The sequence below is a fragment of the Toxotes jaculatrix genome, chromosome 24 (genome assembly GCF_017976425.1).
Source record: "Toxotes jaculatrix isolate fToxJac2 chromosome 24, fToxJac2.pri, whole genome shotgun sequence".
Lineage (NCBI taxonomy): Eukaryota > Metazoa > Chordata > Actinopteri > Toxotidae > Toxotes > Toxotes jaculatrix.
Genome location: NC_054417.1, coordinates 3,122,099 through 3,141,323, shown reverse-complemented (window position 1 = coordinate 3,141,323; position 19,225 = coordinate 3,122,099). Strand labels below are relative to the sequence as shown.

General features: G+C 45.8%; 1 protein-coding gene across 4 annotated transcripts in view; it reads left to right on the top strand.

Annotated features, from left to right (window-relative positions):
- Positions 1-18,964, top strand: part of nrp2a (neuropilin 2a) — a 75,630-nt gene extending 56,666 nt beyond the window's left edge. For 3 of the 4 annotated variants that reach the window (XM_041032454.1, XM_041032456.1, XM_041032455.1), the window contains 9 exons: positions 315-494; positions 599-743; positions 5,784-5,864; positions 6,100-6,204; positions 9,427-9,692; positions 10,386-10,482; positions 12,273-12,305; positions 17,275-17,337; positions 17,467-18,964. In XM_041032454.1, coding sequence (XP_040888388.1) covers positions 315-494; positions 599-743; positions 5,784-5,864; positions 6,100-6,204; positions 9,427-9,692; positions 10,386-10,482; positions 12,273-12,305; positions 17,275-17,337; positions 17,467-17,771 — 1,275 coding nt within the window. In that variant the 3' untranslated portion in view covers positions 17,772-18,964. Of the gene's footprint in view, positions 1-314; positions 495-598; positions 744-5,783; positions 5,865-6,099; positions 6,205-9,426; positions 9,693-10,385; positions 10,483-12,272; positions 12,306-14,238; positions 16,893-17,274; positions 17,338-17,466 lie in introns of those variants that run through there. The other variant, XM_041032457.1, reaches the window with a different exon arrangement.
- The last annotated feature ends 261 nt before the right edge of the window (positions 18,965-19,225 follow it).

Genomic DNA, 19,225 nt, shown 5'->3' with positions numbered 1-19,225 from the left:
TTAGTAAGTAAATAAATAAATAAATTTACTGGCACCTATAGTGCATTGTACATTCTGTCTCATAGGGTCAGGTTTACAGTTAAATACACATCATAGAGACGTCTGTCTGGTTGCTGTGTCATTATTCAATCTAATTGTTGTTACTTTCACAGTGAAAATGTCATGTTTATACTTGCGACACGCAGCACCCGTAAATTCCTGCTTCCACGCGCTGCCAGAGAAAACTGCTGAAACCAGAAGCACAGCAGCAGTGACACGATAACCATGTGCTGTTTTTAATGTAAAGTGCATTCATCTAAATCTGATCTCCTCAGGTGGACCTCGGTGTGCCGAAGACGGTGCGTGGTGTGATCACCCAAGGAGCCAGGGGAGGGGACGCCGGAAGTGGGGCCACCACGGACAACCGGGCGTTTGTTAGGAAGTACAAAGTGGCGCACAGCCTGAATGCAAAAGACTGGAACTTCATCATGGACAAGAAGACCAGCCTGCCCAAGGTGGGCGAGGGTGGAGGACAGATGGAGAAAATTAAGCTATGTTTGTTTTCACATAACACCAGTTCAGCAGCCACTGAAGCTTTGTGTTTATGTGTTTTGTGCAGATCTTCGAGGGGAACACACACTACGACACGCCAGAGCTGCGTCATTTTGAGGAGACAGTGGCCCAGTACATCAGGCTGTATCCAGAGAGGTGGTCTCCAGCAGGGATCGGGATGAGAGTGGAGATACTGGGCTGCGACCTTCCAGGTAGGACACTCTGCTGTTGCTTATTGTATGAATCGTTTTCTATATGACAATTTGCTGCCTATAGAGTTCCAGGCTGAATAATTTGCCCTTCACTCTAATGAACTCGAGTGATCTAAGCAGAACTGAATGGACCTTGAGGAAAGTGGCTCACCAGAGAAGTGGGGCTCGCATTAGAAATGCATGAGAGTCATTAGAGTCTGCCAGAGGTGAAAAGTGACGCCCAGTGCTGGCAGAGAGAGGGAAGGTGACAGCTTGACCCTGAGAGTCTGGGATTTTGATTCCTTTGTGATATTGTTTCACCTGGAAGTTGCGTGTTAGGCTCTGTGAGCTTCTACAACAAGTGTTCGCATCAGCAGGGAGTGGACAGGGTTCGGTTTAAAGGAATGCGTCCCCACTGAGAGAGAGAGAGAGCGCTGGTTTGTTCACTTTCCAGCGTGGTCTGTTATCCAGATGTGAGGCAGTGCCGGAGACACACACACACACACACATTCACCAGCACTCGCACACATATGGACTCTCACTGTTTACCACTCCCTCTGTGCCTCAACAGGATGACTGGGCTGTATGGCACAACATGCTCCACACTTACATACGAGCACAGATGCGCACACACATGTAGACACACACTCACACGCCAAACAAACCACAAAAAGAAAGATATATAGATGTATACTAGACTCCCAGCATTCACACACCAACACACACCACAGTAATCATGCCTCTATAAATGCAAGTTATATGGTATGTCTTCACTGAGGTGATTTGTGTGTATGTGTGTGGGTTTGTGTAGTGCAGATGAAGATCCAGAGATGCATATATTTTATACATTTCATATATGACTTTATTTCCCCCCAAAACCTCCTGTGCCACACAGGAAATGAGGTGTTTTGCATTCACCGTTGATTGACAAGTGAGCTGTGGGAGGTGCAGCGAAGAAACGACATAAGACTGAGCACTAACCTCAAAGATGGAGACAAAATGAACAAGGAAAAACCTCAGGGATTACCACTTTGTGTAGAGGAGGGATTTTTATCAGAGAAGAGTGGAGGGTTTGTGGCGCAGAAAACTGCTGCTGAGGGTCACACATTGTTCACAGGCCTCTAAAACTCTGCAGGAATAGTGGACTACTGCTGACATCCTGTAAATCATTCACTTCCCCTTCCACAAGCTATTCACGTCTTTCTGTTCTGTCCTCACTTAAGCCCTCTTTTGAATTTCTTCTCATTTATGTGAATTAGGAAGATAAAAAAGTGTTTTTTTTTCCACCACAAATCGTGCATAGAGCAGTTTGAAGCTCGCAGCAGCTCCCTCGATGAGGAGGAATAAGGTCTCTCTCCCCATTCCTACACATGGTTACAGTTTTTTTTTTTTTCCCACCCTGAGGCCCAGTGCGTGGGTCCGTAAATGTTTTTGTTCTCATTTCGTTACCATGCCTCCTCTCCTCCCTTCTTCCTCTGTTACTCATCACTTGCACCTCTTTTCCGTGCTCACTGCTGTTGATCCTGACTCCTTCTGTTTCCCCCGATTCACTGGCAGCTGACTCACACACACACACACACACACACAGCCTCTACAGTCGCAATTTTTTTCTAGTGTGTGTGCCGCAAAAATGAAAAATTTATGAGCTCAGGAAGGAAATTTTAGAGACTGATCTGTAAAAAAAAAAAACATCATCTCTTCCTTTTTCCAGGTAGGATCATTATAGTCACAGGAGCACTGCACTGTAGAACTCACACACACATCTGTAACATGCACATCTGTAAAGTCAACCTCAGCTCCACACTGGTTTTCTGGTTCCTTCAAAATCCCAGTAAGCTCTGGATGGTAGAGCTGCGGTAGAGATTATGACAGATCATAAACAGTCGACACAGTTTGGTCTTACACGTATCTGGGCTGTTCATGTAAGCTCTTCATGTCACCATCTTTGTAGCATCCCATCCTTTAGGGTGTGTGTGTGTGTAGAGAAACCTTGATCTGAGCACTTAACCCCACCCAAAAGAATATGAAACAATGGCTATTTGTCTTTCCCGTCATGTTCTTTTGTGGGGTGTGTGTGTACGTGCGTGCATGCACATCCATTCATCAGTGTGTGTGTGTGTGTGTGTGTGTGTGTGTGTGTGTGTGTGTGTGTGTGTAGTGTGTGTAGGGCTGCCAAGCAGAGATTTACAGAAAGGCTTTCTACATAATTGAAGATTTTTTTTTTCTCTTCTCTGACATATTGCTGAGTCAGATTCTTTGGAGTGAGCAATGTCTTTTATGCAGAGAGGGTTGGCCCTCGCCACCCTGACTCTCAGTGTTTTTTAGTGTATGTGTGTATTGAAAAACAATAACGCAAAACCATTTTTTTGTGTATATGTCCATGTGTGGTTTTGCGCAGCTGCACTTTATGTGTATTTGTACGTGTGAGTGTACATCTCCATTATCTATGCCAGCAGTTCCCCAGGGCCCAGTTCTGAGTGTTGGTGTCTCATCCTGTGCATGATGATGACTTGCATCATCACCTGCAGCAGCAGACACATTATGTAAGACAACACTCCGCTGCAGAGGGACTTTTCCTGCATGACGAGGCCCTCTGCTGCGCATGTACAGTAGGCCTGCCTGTGCACACGTGGGCCTCCTCACGCTGCTCTGTGACATAGTCCTCACACACACGTCAAGGACAGGGCTTGGGGCAAGGTAGGCAGGTCACATACGTTCACACACATTCTCACTCTGTCTCACATAAACACACGCACCCGCACAAACGCAGAAGTCGGTCCCATTCCCATTGCCCCCGACACTCCTGTCACACCCTGGAAAGGTCAGCACATTTACACTGTGACAAGGCCTGACCTTTGAAAGCAGAGTGCTCAGGAGCTGGGTTGAATCTTAATGGACTAGCCTGTGTGTTTTGTGTTTATGTGTGTTTAGTTGTACGCACACTGGCGCCCAGGTAATGTGAGTGTGAAGTTTATTTTAACGCCTGGTCCCAAGACTTAACTGGAGAACTCAAAGGTTAGACTGGAATAAAAAGGCAAACACCACAAGCAAAAACAAATCTGGAGAGTGAGCACAAGAGACAGAAAAAAAGAGAAGAAGGGGAACAGGAGATGGTCGTGCATTTGAACCTGGTGAGGCAGAGAGGTCTGAGGAAGAGGACTGCTCTCCGTGCCTTACCTTTCCCACCTTTCCGGTGGGCTGGCAGCGATAAGAGTCTCATTAGGAAGTTAATGACTGGCATAAAGGACGTGACATTAATGCTGGGTTAATGTCAGAAGCCGTCACCAGCTGTGGCCGGCCCTTTCATGTTTGCCATTTCTCCAGCTGGGGCGCCGTTGCACTCATTTCCACAGGAAGTTCCTTTAAGCGGATCAATTGTGTATCATGCCGCGTCTGTTGCCCTTAGCCTTTCATAGTCTTTAAATGATAATGGTAGTCATGCAGAAAGAGGAAAATTAACAGTAGGAGGCTCTAGAGCTGCAGCTAACAGGCATTCAGCAGAGTAAACCCACGTGACTCTCTCTTTTTTTTTTTTTTTAGATGTTTTCGTGCTTGTTGTGTTTCTTTTCCAGCTGCTGAGCTCTGTTTCACATGAGATCATCAGGCATCCAAGCCTCAGAGTTGTTTGGATAAGCTTAAATGAGACAAGGCAGGGAAAGCTAACAGAGAAATATAATATTCTTATGAATCCACATTTCAGTGGTCATTAATGTCAAATTAGTACAATATGTTTGACTATGAATATGTTAGTGTAGTGAAATGTGACAAAAACAAGTCGCTGTGTAAACAGATGTTGTTAATGACTCTTTGCGACGGTTATACAGACAGAAGTTGAGGGAAGAGCAGACTACACAGTTTATTCACATGATAAATTTGGATCTTTGGTTGAGACGTGGCCCAAACCTCTGCGTAAACTCCCATAACGCACCAGGGTTGACCCATCTGCTCCCAATAACACGGCGCTTTCTCCCACTTCACATTCCAACTGCAGCCTGCTCAACATGTGTCTGTTTGCGTGCACATGTGATGTGTTTTAATGAGCAAATTGTTGGCTTATTTATGTCTTTGTGTGTTGTTTGTGTTTCTTTGTGATAGATGCGTGCTTAAATAGATGTTAAGGGGCAGAGAGAAAATTATACATTTCACTTTGTGTTTGCTCTCCCTTCTCTCCAGTGCGCATGAGTTATAGAGTGAGGGAGACACTCGGACACACACATACACACACACACAAACGATAGCTCACACATGCACAAGAAAAAACGTGGGAGATGGAGTGTGTGTGCTCTGTATCCTCCCTGACAGCCAGTGAGTGGTCCCAGAGTGTGATCATCCTCTCCAAGGTCGAGGGGAGTTTGTTAGACACATCCATCCATCAGCCTTAGCGCCAGGCATTCTGAGCGTGTGTATTAGCGATTGAATATGTGCGCCTGTGCATCTGTCTGCATATTTGAGTCAATGTGCGCGTGTGTGTGTGTCAGACACTGACGCCTGAGCATCCAGACACAACATGATGCTGGCCCCCTTGGGTGCTCTGGGGCTATCTGTGCCTGCCTCCGCCTGTCTCTGACGCTCTGGGTGGGATGGCCGAGTGGAGACAGTAGACGAGAGATACAGTTAGTTTCGGACAGTGGCCTCACACATAATGAAGTGCACTTAATGGGACACGCAGACATGATGTTGATGTGAATTTGGTTCATCAAAACAGGCGTATAAGTCTCCAGTTTCCTGTTTAAAACGTCCTCTCGCTGCTGTTAAAGTCAGCCTGAACTGGGTTGAGTTGCAGGGAGGAAGCATGTGAATCACTGCGCTGCTCTGTGCTGTAGTTTACAATGAAGAGACTCAGTCAGTCCCTCCTGGTTCTTTCTGCCTTTGTTGCGTATCATTTCCGCTCCTGTCCGCGTTTCTTTGTCCTTCCTAACGTATGATTCCACGAGGGGAATTCCACATGAATAATCTCTTGAACAAACACTGGGTGATTAATGTGTCGATAATCTGTCTGTGTCTGAGGATTGTCCCATGCTACCGTCTCTGACCTGAGCTGTGTTGTGCTTGTTTCTGTAGAAACCACCACGCCGGCTGACACAGTCGTACCAACGCTGCCTGCAGACATCGAAACCACCACTGTCCCCGTCATGACTACAGGTGAGACCAGGCAGCACAGTGTTTGACATGAAAGCAACAGAATTACTGGATTAATAGTGTTATTAGGAAGCTGTAATAACAAAGATGAAAGCCTCTGTAAGGCCTGTGTGACATTATGTAGAGCTGCTGTGAATGCTTCTTTATCTGAAATGACTGTGATCTCTCATGCCTTTGTGCCTTTTGGCTCTCGCTCTTACTCCGTCTTTTCCTTCCTCGCTGCTCTCCACCTCTACAGTAGCTACCTCTCCTCCGTCAGACAGCGTGTGTGACTTTGACCACGGCCTGTGTGGGTGGACGCACGACCCCAGCGCCCCTCTCTTCTGGTCCCTGCACAGCCACGGTGAGTCTCCTTATCAGTCATGTGGAGATTCTGCATGACTCACTGCTGCTGTCTGGTTAGCAGGGCGACTCAGCGCTGCTTCGGGGAACTTAAGCTTTTCTCCATGTAGCACAGAGTTGATGGACAGTGACCTGCAGGAGTCAAGAGGTCAACATTTAGATCTGGATGCTTTAAAATAAAACAATGCACTTACCCACTCAAGCATCTTAAAGTTTCTGTATAAACATCTGTCAGCTGTAGAAAGGTTTGCTGCACTGGGAATTTCATTTGGGTGCAGAAAACTGCACAAAAACAAATGCATTAAGTTTATTTTATCAACTTCAGTGAGTCTAGACAAGACATTGTTTTTTTTTTATAATTGAATGGAGTCATTTTCCTCGTGCATCTTCATTGAGTTCCTTTTCAATTTGATTAAAATAATTCCTTAAATTGAAACCGGTCTAATTTAGCAGCAGCGTCGTCTGCCAGCCGCGCTGCTCATTCCGAGTGAATGAGAAGGAAAATGAAATGAGGGAATCAGAGGGAAAGAGATACCGCTGTCATGTCGAGCACATACAGCCTCACATGTGACACATGTGACATACCCCAGCTCTCTGCTCGCTCGCCTCTGTGTGTCCAAACGCTTGACGTCTCGGCAGGAAGGGGTTAAGACCCAGTAGCTCCAATTAAGTTCAGAGCAGGAGATTCCGAAGACGAGCAGTTATTCCCAGCCGTCCCTTTACTGCCCCTCCATTACCTCAGGCACATCCCAGATGATGCTATGTAGACTTCCATCTACTTAGACACTCCTTGAAGAAATAATTATTCATTTTCCCTTTATTCATACCCGAGGATCAAAAGTGCAGCTTTTGGCGAGTTATTAAAAGCTACAGAAGACATTTCCTGCTGGGTTTAAGGAAGAATTTTTTTTATAGCACTATTTATAATTTTTCATTGGCAGGGAACAGGATTGTTATCCCAACCGTGTTTTAAAATTCATTGCTTTTGAGCAAGTCTCCATGAAAGATTCAGCATTTCTCCAGCTGGATAGAATTGAACAAGAGCTTCAGCTTGCCCCCTTTTTTTTTTTGTCAGATCTCTGATGTCACCTGGGTTATGTTCTGCAGAGCAACCGATCTCGCAGCGTTTTCCTGAAGCGTGACCTCTTTAGGTCATAACCATCTTTGACAGGGGGCTTCAAAGCGGCTTCTTTCATCACGGCCGGATTGGAAAGGGTTGCTTAGATTAGTCAGGTTGTGGCTTTCATGTATAAAGTATCATTTCCAGTCGTTTTGACACGCCACGCCAGCCTTTGATTTTCCCGCACGTGTCAAAGGTCAGAAATCCCAGCCAGCACAGGATCATTATTTCACCGCTATCAAATCACTGTTTAATCCTCTGTAGAGTTCCTTTTTCTCCTGTGACCCAGGAACTATGATCTCCTCACCTCCTGACCTCGGTCGTGAAACCGGCCATAAAACACAGAGCTGGAATTAGCCAACATATACAGTTGTATTATTTGGCTTAATATACCCCCACTAATAAAAATGTGCTAACTAGGCTTCATAGATTGAATCCCTGTTTGCTTCTCGCTGCAGGAGACCAGTGTGATTATTAATGCTCTGTTGTGCTGCGTATGGCGAGGCAGTCTCGATTATGAGCTGTCTGGCAAACAAGAGGCGCAACAATGGGGGGTTCGCTGCAAGACGCTGCGCTTCGACGCGAGGCAGAGATGATGGAGGAGGCTTTGGTGCGCACATTAAAATGAGTGATAAAACGCCTCGCGGAGTCACAAATGTGTTTCACTCACACATCCTCTCTAGGCATATATATATATACACACAGTGTATACACCGCCCACAAAAAAAAACAAACTGTGTCATGTGCAGTAAGGAAGAGTACACACATTCATTCCAGAGCTGCAAAAGGCCAAGGGACATACTGTCACACACAGTGTCTGAAGTGTCACACACAGGCGAGTCTGGGCGTATGGCGGGCAGAGGGGAGCTGTCAAGCCAGAGGAAGATTTGTCCCTCCAGATACTGCTTGTCTGATCTGCTGGAAGGACCGCACACACACGTAAACACACACCCAGCGAAAAGGTTATCGGCCCAGTCACTCAATAACTGCACTGAAACACACACACGGCGATGGATGCTGCTGTACGGTGTTTTGGAGAAAATAAACACATGTATGCTCCCTGATACGTGTCACACTGTTTTTCCTGTAAAACACTGAGGCACACATTTGCTCTGCCACGCACACACACAAACACACACAGTTGTTCATGATAAAGCAGGTGATTTAATCTGCAGATTGTTGATACTGGACATTTTCCCACAGGGCCCACTTAAGAAATTCTTCACCAGACGCCTCATTGAGTCTCTCTCTCACACATATATGGGCATAAACACGCAGCCTCACACACACACACACACTCATACATACAGTAGACTCACCAATCTTACTCCCTCACAACGGAATTCATGTCGGCCTCCAATTTGCAAACTAAACATCCTCTGGTGTAAACAAATGGAGTGGCGTGCATTTTGTTGGACTTTTCCATTGTTTGAGTCATTTACCTGCGAGGGAATGAAGAGAAATAGGCCCCGAGGGTCTTTGCTGGAGTTCTGGTAGCACTCCACGTACGAATGACGCTCTCACTGGACCTATTCTTCTGTGTGTTTATATATGTCATATCCCTATTGTTTAGTGGGACTATTGTGCGAGGGTGATCCCGTTCCTGTTAGCAACTGCTGATTAGTTTCTTTCTTGTTTGAGGGACATGTTGGAAATGTCTGTAATTGTGTGAAAACACATTCTGTACGTGTGTGTATATATGTGTGTCTAAATCTGCCTGGATGTGCGAACAGTGATGATTAATGATAAAAAAATGTTTGACTGCATTCATGAAGACACACAGGTTGTGTCTCTGCTACATTTGTGCACGCAAACTCATTTCAGCAGCATCTACTAGCATTTACAGTGGATATCAAAAAACTACACAGACTCATATTTCCTAGCTTTTATTGCCTTGAGGGCTGAAATGAAAACCCATTAAATCTGAGTGTAACAACCAGCAACTCAAGGTTAAAACTCTGCTCATTTCTGTATGTGTTAAAAATACTAAAACTGTTTGTTTGCACAGTGTTGCTGTGAAAACCTTGAATAACTCGAATCATGTTACACACACTTATCCAAAACCGACAAAGTAACCTCTCATCTTGTCTCGATCCCATCCAGAGCTCAACAGCTACCTGTACATGGACGCCGGCCTGAAGACGGAGCAGCAGCGAGCCCGGCTCATCAGCCCCGTCGTGGCGGCCGAAACCGGGCCCCTCTGCCTCCTCTTCTCCTATCAGCTGTGGGGTGAGGCCCAGGGCCACCTGAAGGTTCTGCTGCGTGACGCCCACAACGAGGAGACCCTGCTCTGGACACTGAAGGACGACCAGGGCCCCGTCTGGAAGGAGGGTCGCACTATTCTGCCGCGCTCACCTAAAGACTTCCAGGTAGAAATGAACCCAGATATTTAGATGAAAGAAGAAGCGGGATGAAGTTTATCTTTACTGGCATGAAAAAGTGCAAATGCTGAGAAAGGAGGTGACTGGAAAAGTCAAAGCAAATTCTGGCCAATATCAGTGAGCTATATTAAAGTATGTCTGCTTGATAAATAGGTATCTGGGTCAGACCCTTTATTATATGTCTCCCCAGGAAGAGGAACATGTCTTTAATGTCTTAATCAGGGTCGGTTAGAGTGAGACATGTTCATCTGAGTGCATATGAAAGCATCGGTTTGAACCACTCTGTCACCCTAGACCAGGTTTGACTTCAAAAGCAGCTAAAGTAAGTCATACTGTCTCTGTTGGCTTTATGATTGTTTGGGGATCACTGTTCATTTGTCAGAGACATCACAAGCAGTTAATGTTCTCATAAAAAAGTCAGTTGGAGAAGCTTGCAGGGAAGAGGAGGATGATTGCAAGTGTTGAGTGCAACTTTGAAATCACAGGCACCATATTAAGTTTTTATCCTCTTTCTCCTCCTCCTTCTCCTCCTCCTCCTTCTTGTCCCCATTCTCAATTCGCCTCCACCCCTCTGCTCCCCCTTGCCTTCATCCTGTCTCCGTCTTCCTCTTCCTCCTCTTCTTTTTCAACTTTTTCCCCCTCCTCCTCTTCCTCTTCCTCCCCCGTTTTTGGCTGTGGTAGGTGGTGATGGAGGGTTTCTTTGTGCACGGCACCAGAGGACACATCTGGATAGACAACATCCACATGAGCTCGAGCACTCCTCTGAAAGAGTGTACACGTAAGTCACACACAAACCCACATGCTGTAGACACACACACACACACTTCAGTAATTCACATCCACGCATTTCTGAGGACCACTCTATAACAGACAGACAGACGGAGACAAACTGTGTTTTTTTTCTTCAATTTGCCAAAATCTTTCCCATCCAGAAGAATTTTCAAAATTAAACACACACACACACACACACACACACACACACATGCATCCGTTTGACCCACCAGCTCCCTCTCATCCTCTGTCAACACCACCATCATCTCACCCTCCATCAATCTGCCATTCCCTCTATTTCCCTTCCACCTCCTCCACTTTTAGCCTTAAGGTCCTTGAACAGTGACACACATGAAGCGATAAACATGCCCCCCCCCCCCCCCCCCTCCAGTCCCTCCCTCCACTCCATCACCCTCCCATCCCAGTTTCAGAGACAGCCTCTCCTCCAAAGAGCCCACCGAATACAGAGATGAAAGGAGGAAGAAGAGGGAGGGATAGCGTTTACTCCTCCACAAAAAAAAAGAAAAGAAAAGAAGAATAGGAAAACTAGGCCATAAACGCCCTGTGGGCCCCAGCGATGCTAATCTATGTTTCATTAGATTTCTCTTCTTCTCTTTCTCTCCGCTCCCTCTATCTCTCTTGCACTCACTCCTCTTTCGTATTTGTAAACAGAGCTTTTCCCGAGCCGTCAAAGGGAATTACTAGACAGGCTGTTTCCCAAGCAACTTTCTGGGTGCCTGGTGTGAGCCGAGCGCCAGCACAGCCTCCTTAATCTGGCCCGAGCAGGGGCTTTGGAGAGGGTCTTAAACAGATCAGAGACCGAGCCGGGGGTTCAGAGCCAAAAACCTGCCGTCATCGCTTCTGACTGACGTCCAGTGTGCTTTGGAGCTGGACCACAGTGGGGAGAAGGCAAAGTGTAATTGAGGGAAAGTGTGTGTGTGTGTGTGTGTGTGTGTTATGTCCCTCGCTTGTGGCAAACACTTTTGCCTTTTTGTGTTCTATCATTCATTTTTGTGTGTTTGTGTGCATCATGAGAGTGTTGAGAGAGTCGTAGCAGCGCAGCAGTTTGGAAGGCAAAGACGACAGCCCCCCCCTCCCACCCCCGCAACCCACTCCACCTCCATACTGCTGTGTTTCCCACCCCCCTTCTCTCCCCTCTTTCGCCACTCCCAGAGCATGCTGGGATTTTGCTTATCACCCAGCGCAGTTGAGTTCTTCAGAGTACGATGGCGTTCCCGCCAAAAGGCCCAAGTTCCCAAGTCGGTTTCCCTCTTTCTTTGTCTCTCACCATACCCCCCCAACAAACACACAAACACACACACGCATTATCCAACACACACTGAGAAACACACACCAGTTCTTTGTGTTTGCATTCCAGGCAATCAAAGTGAAGGTTCTGCTCTGTGCATTTGCAGCAAGCCAAAGCGCCACAGCCCGCTCCAGTTTATCTGGACTCCGCAGATAAACAACTTGAAATGCGTGAACTTTGCGAACACGGACGCACACATACACACGTAGCCTATACACTCTCAGCACAGCCCATCTCAAATTCCCGACTCACACAACGTTCTGTTTGAAATTGCATTCTAGCAAAGGAGCTGAGTAAATGCCATAATTCATGTGAGTTATCTGAGGAATTAACTTAAATTTCCTCAGGAGGAGTTTGATAGTCTTGTGACATTTGTGTGACATTTGGCTGACTTTTCCCTCGTATTTAAAGTTATCTAACAGTTCTCACTCTCTCCCTCTTTCTTCTCCTCCTTCTATGTCTGCCTGGCTCTCTCTCTGTCCTCGCAGAACCCTTCGCAGCTTTTTCTCCTGAAAATCCAGGTGAGTTTGACTTTGGTATGATGTCACTTCCTCTCTGGTCTTGCTTCCTGCCCGTTGGTATGCACTACCCTGGGGTTTTTTGCTTGGTGGCACTGTTGGCAGTTGTCTCGACCGCTAAACAGCCAGCCCAAACCAGTCCTTCCACCGACAACACAGAGGCTGAGTCTGTAGCGAGAGCTGTGTGATTCCAGATTAATAAAACTGCCTTCATCTTTAAAACGAGTGATTCATCGCATCATCCGCAGCATGTGGACATCACCAAACAAATACTAAACCCCTCGCTAAAATCTAAATTATTCAATTTGCAAATACAGAATGAATTTTCTCAAACTCTAACCAAGTTGGAAAATAGATTATTTTAGTAATGTGTTGTTGTGCATTAGTTTTACCTTGTCAGTCTCAGTGGAAACAAAGGATTAGTCTCAAAAGAGCAAACTGTGCGTGCAAGGCAAGCTAAATCAAGCACACCTCATGGAGTCAGATATTTGAAAAGAGCTGCATATTCTCAGTTCTAGGCTGCCTGACACAGCCTGAAGGGTTTTAAATAACTGTCTGCCTCATGAAAAATATTTAGAGCATCCTGGGGGACTCTATGAGATTGATATTAGTGTTTTGGCATCTCATAATGTCTTCCAATAAGATAAGAGCCTGGTGGTTTCAGTGCGAATGTGATGTGTGTGCACTTCTTCGTCTTTTCTACTCCTCCATCATCATCACACACACACACAGACACAGTGTCTCTAACCCTTGACAAACTTGCACAAACACACACATTAATATCACCACACACATACACACCAGTGTCCCCAGTGAAAAGCAATCAGATAGAGTGACTGAGCAGCAGAAAGCACGGGTGTCTCTCTCCTCTCCCTAACTCAGCTCTGTCTAATGAGTGTGTGCAGTGTGAAGTAGCAGGAGTACGCACCATTTCCCTCTGTAATTATGTGACACGGTCCAAAAATCAGGATGTATTCAGCTCTGCTTCGTGTTCCCTAGTTCAGTGTGACATTCTCTCAGTCTTACAGCTCTCCACATCAAGTTTGGATGGTAAAAGCGGGTTCTATTTTTTTCAGTTTTTCAGTGTCTTCAGGGGTTCGTTTTTGCATAGCGTGCTTGGATATTCGAGTAGAGGCTTCTTGGAAGGTGGTTAGTTGGTTCTTACCGAGAATTTGAGAAGGGGGTTCAAGCCAGGGGCAGCAGTGTAGAGGATCTGTGGAGATAGTCTCCAAGGAGACGGCGCTTGGCTTGAGGAGGAGAGGACTGGCCAGGAGGCTGATGCATGAGAAAAAGGAAAATGAAAAACCAAGAACTGAGAACAGGATAAATTATGTACTCAAAACAAATCTGCCAAGTCAAGCCAGCTAAATAACAAATCCCAGTCCAATATGAGCTCCCAGAGAGCTCTGGAACATTGGATCCCCGTGTGGTGTCCGACTGATTCTTGCATGGTTCTGAGACTTTATCAGGGGGCTGTTTGTGACTTCCTGTGCCAGTTCGAAACAGGAAGAGGAAGCTCCTTAATTCACTGTGTGTGGGTGCTTTTATAACTAATTATTTTGGCTTTCGTTTCACACCAAGTCATTTCATCTGAGCTTTGAAAAAATTTAATTACATTGCATTTGATTGGATCAACCATTGGACTGATTTCAAGCCAAATCTCTTGATGATCTTGGTGTGAAAACTTGTCCTCCAACTGCAAAACCAGCTACATGAGAGAAATGGATGCATTTTTAATTTTTTTTTCTTTTCTCGGCTTTGGAGATTTATTTTATTTTTTGCAACTGGCATGCTTGTGCATGCTCATTCGAGGTGCACGCCTGCTGTTCGTATGATGAAGACATAGGGATAGAAAATAGAGAATTAAATGTAAAAAATAGAAAAGTGCCGCTCCTCTCTTTTCCCGCTGGCCAATTATTCTGTATCTCTCCACCAGGGGGAGGCGTTCCTGTGCCTCCCTTGCCCATCCACTGGTATTACATTATGGCCGCCGGGGGCGCCCTCCTTCTCCTGGCGGTGGCCATCTTGGTCAGAGCGCTCTGTTGCTGTCGACAACACCTGGCCACCAAGAAGAGCCAGCTGTCAGTGGCCTATCACAGCTCCTCGCAGTGCTTCCAGTATTCTAACTGGTCTTCCAGTATGGCCACCCCAGGGGTGGAGCCAGTCCTGACAGTGAGATTGGACAGCCGGGACCGACACCGTACCCTCTGCTGAAAAGAAGCACTTAGCTGCGTTGTGTTTGGCAGAGGAGGACACCAACTTGTGATGTCAGTGGCAGTGTGTGTCATGATGAAGATTTGACAGAACATCCTCTTGATGAACTCCTCTCTCCTTTAGTTTACAGTTGCAGGGGTGATGATGATGATGCCAAGTGAAAATTTGCAAAGAAACACTGTGCTCTCTCTCTCTCCGTCTCTAAAGGACGTAGCTTCGGTTGCTGTTTTTTTTTTTTTTTTTTTTGTTCCATTAAGGAGTTTGCTGTTGACATTTCACACTATGCTGCTCCTGATGAGAGGACTGAAGTCTGAGTAAGTTATTTATCTGAACAGCTTGTTTCGGACCATTGAGCGCCGTCTGGCTCCTCATAACCCCAACGGTCCTCCTGGAATGACCCCAGCATGGACATACACACAGACATGTGTGGGCTGGGAAGAGGAGGGGGTCGAGCTGGTTCCACTGCGAGAGCCAGCCAGAGCTGCCAAACCACAGGCTAAAACAAGCCCCCGGAGACACGAGGAGCTCTGCAGTGCCGAGAGAGAGGAGAAAACTATTAGGCTGAGAGGCGTTCATTGTGCTAGCTGTGGAAATGATCTGGCGAGCCCCGCAAAATAAAGCTCTTGGTATCTCTGTAATAACAACACGAGATATCTGTGATATGAGTTGTACCAGTAGTGAGGCTGTTGTAACGCAGGAGAAAAAAATCCTTCCACTGTCCTTTTCAACAGAGCTTGTGCACATTTAAAAACAAAGGAATGCAAATCCATCATACTTAAAGTCCTGCATCACAAATGGAGATAACCAGCTCGTTTGATTGAACGTCTTGTCTCCTCCTGATAAAGGCATCAGTCAGTGATGGATGCAGCCGTCTTCAGTGTTTAGTGTTTCATCTTGATTCTCCGGCGTAATAAAGCACGTTGTTCCACTCCCATTTATGCTTCATACCACCCACTCCCATTGTTCCCCATGTCTGCAAGCTGCCCAGATGAAAGCCGAGCCGAGCCAAGCCGTACTGTGTTTTCAGTGTGAATATGTGCTTGTTGTTTTTAGGGTTGTAAATAGACACAGCTGTCTGCCATCACCACTGCTTTCTTGATTTATACTCCTACAAATCCCACAATGCCGCTGCAACAGCTGGAAGCCATAAGTGCGTGTTTTGCTGTATATGTGCACCCTTGAGATGGATCCAAGACATTATGAGAACCAGAGCCGAGCTCCAACTGTTGATATTTCTTCCTTTAGTGCCATAAGACGCCATGAATGGCTATTAATATAAAATAAGACATAACTAATGCACTTCTTACTAATATCTAACATACCTGGGATCTGAAAGCCTATTTTATTGTGAAATTTCTCAAAATTCTGACAGAGAAAGACAAATTGGTGCCAGTTTCTCTCTCATCAGTTGGTGCAGCTGTGGTGGTGAGATTTGACTCGAGCTCAGTTTAACACCCTGGATTGAATGAAATTGAGGGTCTTTACTCCGTGGCTTAGCGGGGCGTGCTCTCGTGATCTGTCACACCAGCAAAAATCCATCAGCTACTACACCGCAGCTCAGCAGAATGCACCGCAGTTTGTTGCCACGATTTGGAAGCTGCGCTTTCCTCTCCTGAGTAAAAAAAGGTGTTTTTTGGCATGCTCTCACTCTGTGCTCTTAAATCAACTTGGGGAGGAGGGATTGGACATCCTGCCTCTTCCTTCTCGACACTGTTACGCTCCAAGCCTCTAATAGTTGTAATTAGTTAATGGACAGATAACATTTATGAAGGCTGCGGTAAGCACTTTTCCCTCCCATCTACCGCACCTCCGTCGCCCAATCTGCTGCCAACTTCAGTTGCCCTGGAAACGGTATTAATAACGCCATTGGCCATCAAAGACCTCCACATCTAGACGTGTGCCTTGCCAAGCAGTTACTACCACTCCTGAATTCTTGCCAAGAGCAGCGAGCGCAAACACACATAGACACAAATGCGCACACACACACACAAAGTGAAAAGAAAACTCATCTGAAGTATAAGTACACTCGAGCCATTGGGCTCAACTAAAGTGCTGCAGCCACTGCTAGTTTTACCACACTTGTAATCTTCCCTATTCAGACACTTGCATACATATCAATTTTCAGTTCGCCTGGCAGTGTCGTGAATTTCACCGACTGTCACCGGCACTTCTTAAATGTTGACCGTTGTTGCCATTAGTTTTTTTTTTTTTCCTGATCATCTTATGCACCACTCTTAAACTTGACAGAAATAGTGTCGACGATTTTAACGGTGATAATGATGAGTAATTATTTGATGATGACATGTTTGCATCTTTATTCACATGGAATGAACAGTCTTATACCATCAGTATGTTATGTGATGACTGTGTGTTTGACAGGAATGTAACATAATGATCTTTCTCTATTAATAAAGTCATATTTTTCTATTATTCCAAGTGTGTGTGCGTGTGTGGGTGGGTGTGTGTTTGTGTGCCAAATTTCTAAATTCCAGTAAATATAAAGCAGCAAATATGACCTAATTTACAATATCTAAAGAGTTATTTATCACAAAAACTTATTTATTTATTAATTAGTGAAGCAATCTGAAAAAAGAATCAAATATTATACAACTGGGATGAGAATCTGCGAATAGAGGATGAGTTTCTACTCTCACCTTAGCACCATCTTTTTGTACACTTTCTGTGCCACGTAACAATAATGGTGTGTAGGATTTGCTCGATGCTTAAAGTCCGTGTCACCTGTGCTTCTCTCTGACAGTTAAGAAACCCAACGACTTTGGAGACGGGCGACTCTTCAGTGGCAGAGACCCACTCGGTGGAGGTAAGCTCCTTTTCATCAGCAGAATTTTAGTCTCTTGTGTCGAATTTCTCTTTAAAGAAAGTTAAAATGAAACGAGTCTCATTCACCTTTCCACTGGAAACTCTCCACGTCTCTTCCCTCCTGTCACAGTTTTACAGTTCCCCTCGTGGAACACAGCATCCCCGTCATCTGAGCCTCCGGTGACCCGTGTCTCAGAAAAGGACAACTCGTGGCTGTACACCCTGGACCCCATCCTGGTCACCATCATCGTCATGAGCTCCCTGGGCGTCCTGCTCGGGGCGGTCTGCGCCGGCCTCCTCCTGTACTGCACCTGCTCCTACAGCGGCCTGTCGTCACGCTCCTCCACCACCCTGGAGAACTACAACTTCGAACTGTACGACGGCCTCAAGCACAAGGTCAAACTGAACCAACAGCGCTGCTGCACCGAGGCGTGAGAGAGGAAGCTCAAAAAGAGGCGGAACAAGAGCGAGAGATGGAGCCATTTTGTGAAATCCTCTCACTATTTTCTTCATTCCCTCCAGTTCACTTTAGTGTCAGTTTACTTCCTCAATGGTGCAAATCCCTGGACACATGGACAATGAGAAAGCCACTTTTTATCTCAAGTGGGAACTCGTTTCCTGTTTGGAAAACGTGGCGTTGTCCAGTGTTAGGTATTTTTTGTGGTGAAAGAACCAATGAGAGAAAGACTGGGGTAACCCAGATGGATTGTTCCATTGCAGGGATGTTAGGCCTCAAAAAATAAATATCTACACATATCAATTACAGATTCCTGCTCCACCAAAAGAGAACTGTTTATAAATGCATCATAGATTTGTAAGAGGTCTAGTTTTGAAACTGGATACTGTAAGCTACACATACTGAGTCAGAACACATTGTGTCGGAACGGTGGTAGGTTAGGAACGTGCTTAGAAAGCGTCTTTTTTGATCACATGTGAACACAGTGGCCTAGAACTTAGCTCCTTTGTGTGGCCCGTTGACTTTTTTGTTCCGTCGTAGACCCTGCTACCTATCAGCCTCAGTTATCCCCTCAGTTCCTGACAGTCTGTGGTATTTTTAGTCACCGACGTCCCTCCAGTATGTCTTTCTGCTCGGTCACTCTCTTTCTGTTTAATGTTTTCGTTCTGTGATGGCAGATAAGTAGAAAAAAAACAGGCAAAGAAAATGTATGTGCGTGTAGAGGTGGGGAGGGGGGGATTTTACACATTCTTTTAATGACGGAGAGACGTTATTGTTAGATTTAGTTGTCGGAGACTGTTGTTGCTGGTTCCTGTCAAAGAGAAGGTCATGTTTACATTGTGGTTAATGGTGAAAGGTCAAGGAGCTTTGGTCGGTGCAACCTATGGATTGCTGGTGAGAGCAGAGACCGAAAACCACTGAAGAAAGAGAAGCAAAGAGAGTGAGAGAGACTATGACTGACAGAGCACTAAAATCCCCTGCCTCGCTCTCTCACAGGGGTAATGTTCTCTCTGTGCTTTGGCGAGGACAAAAAAAAAAACAAATGGGATGAAAAACAAATGCACAGCCAGAAACTGCTTTCTCAATCGACTGACTGTGTGCCCGGACACACAACAAGCCTTAAAAGCAAACTGTTTGCGGAAATGAAGAAAAAGGAACGTTGAGGCAACACCAAGACAAGAGAGGAGCGATGTGTCTCTCTCTCTTTTTACATGTGGACCTCAAAAGCCATGATTTAAAGGACCTATCCCCATGCCCCCTCCCCACCCCCCCCAAAAAAAAACACACATGCAGACACGTCACACCACCCCCACCTCAACCTGCTGGCTAATTGCGACTTGTTTTCTGAAGTTGTTTTTGTTTAGTTTTTTTTTTTTCTCGCACAGCAAGGCGGGCATTCTTCGGGGCGGGTTCGAATGGACTCATAAGCCAT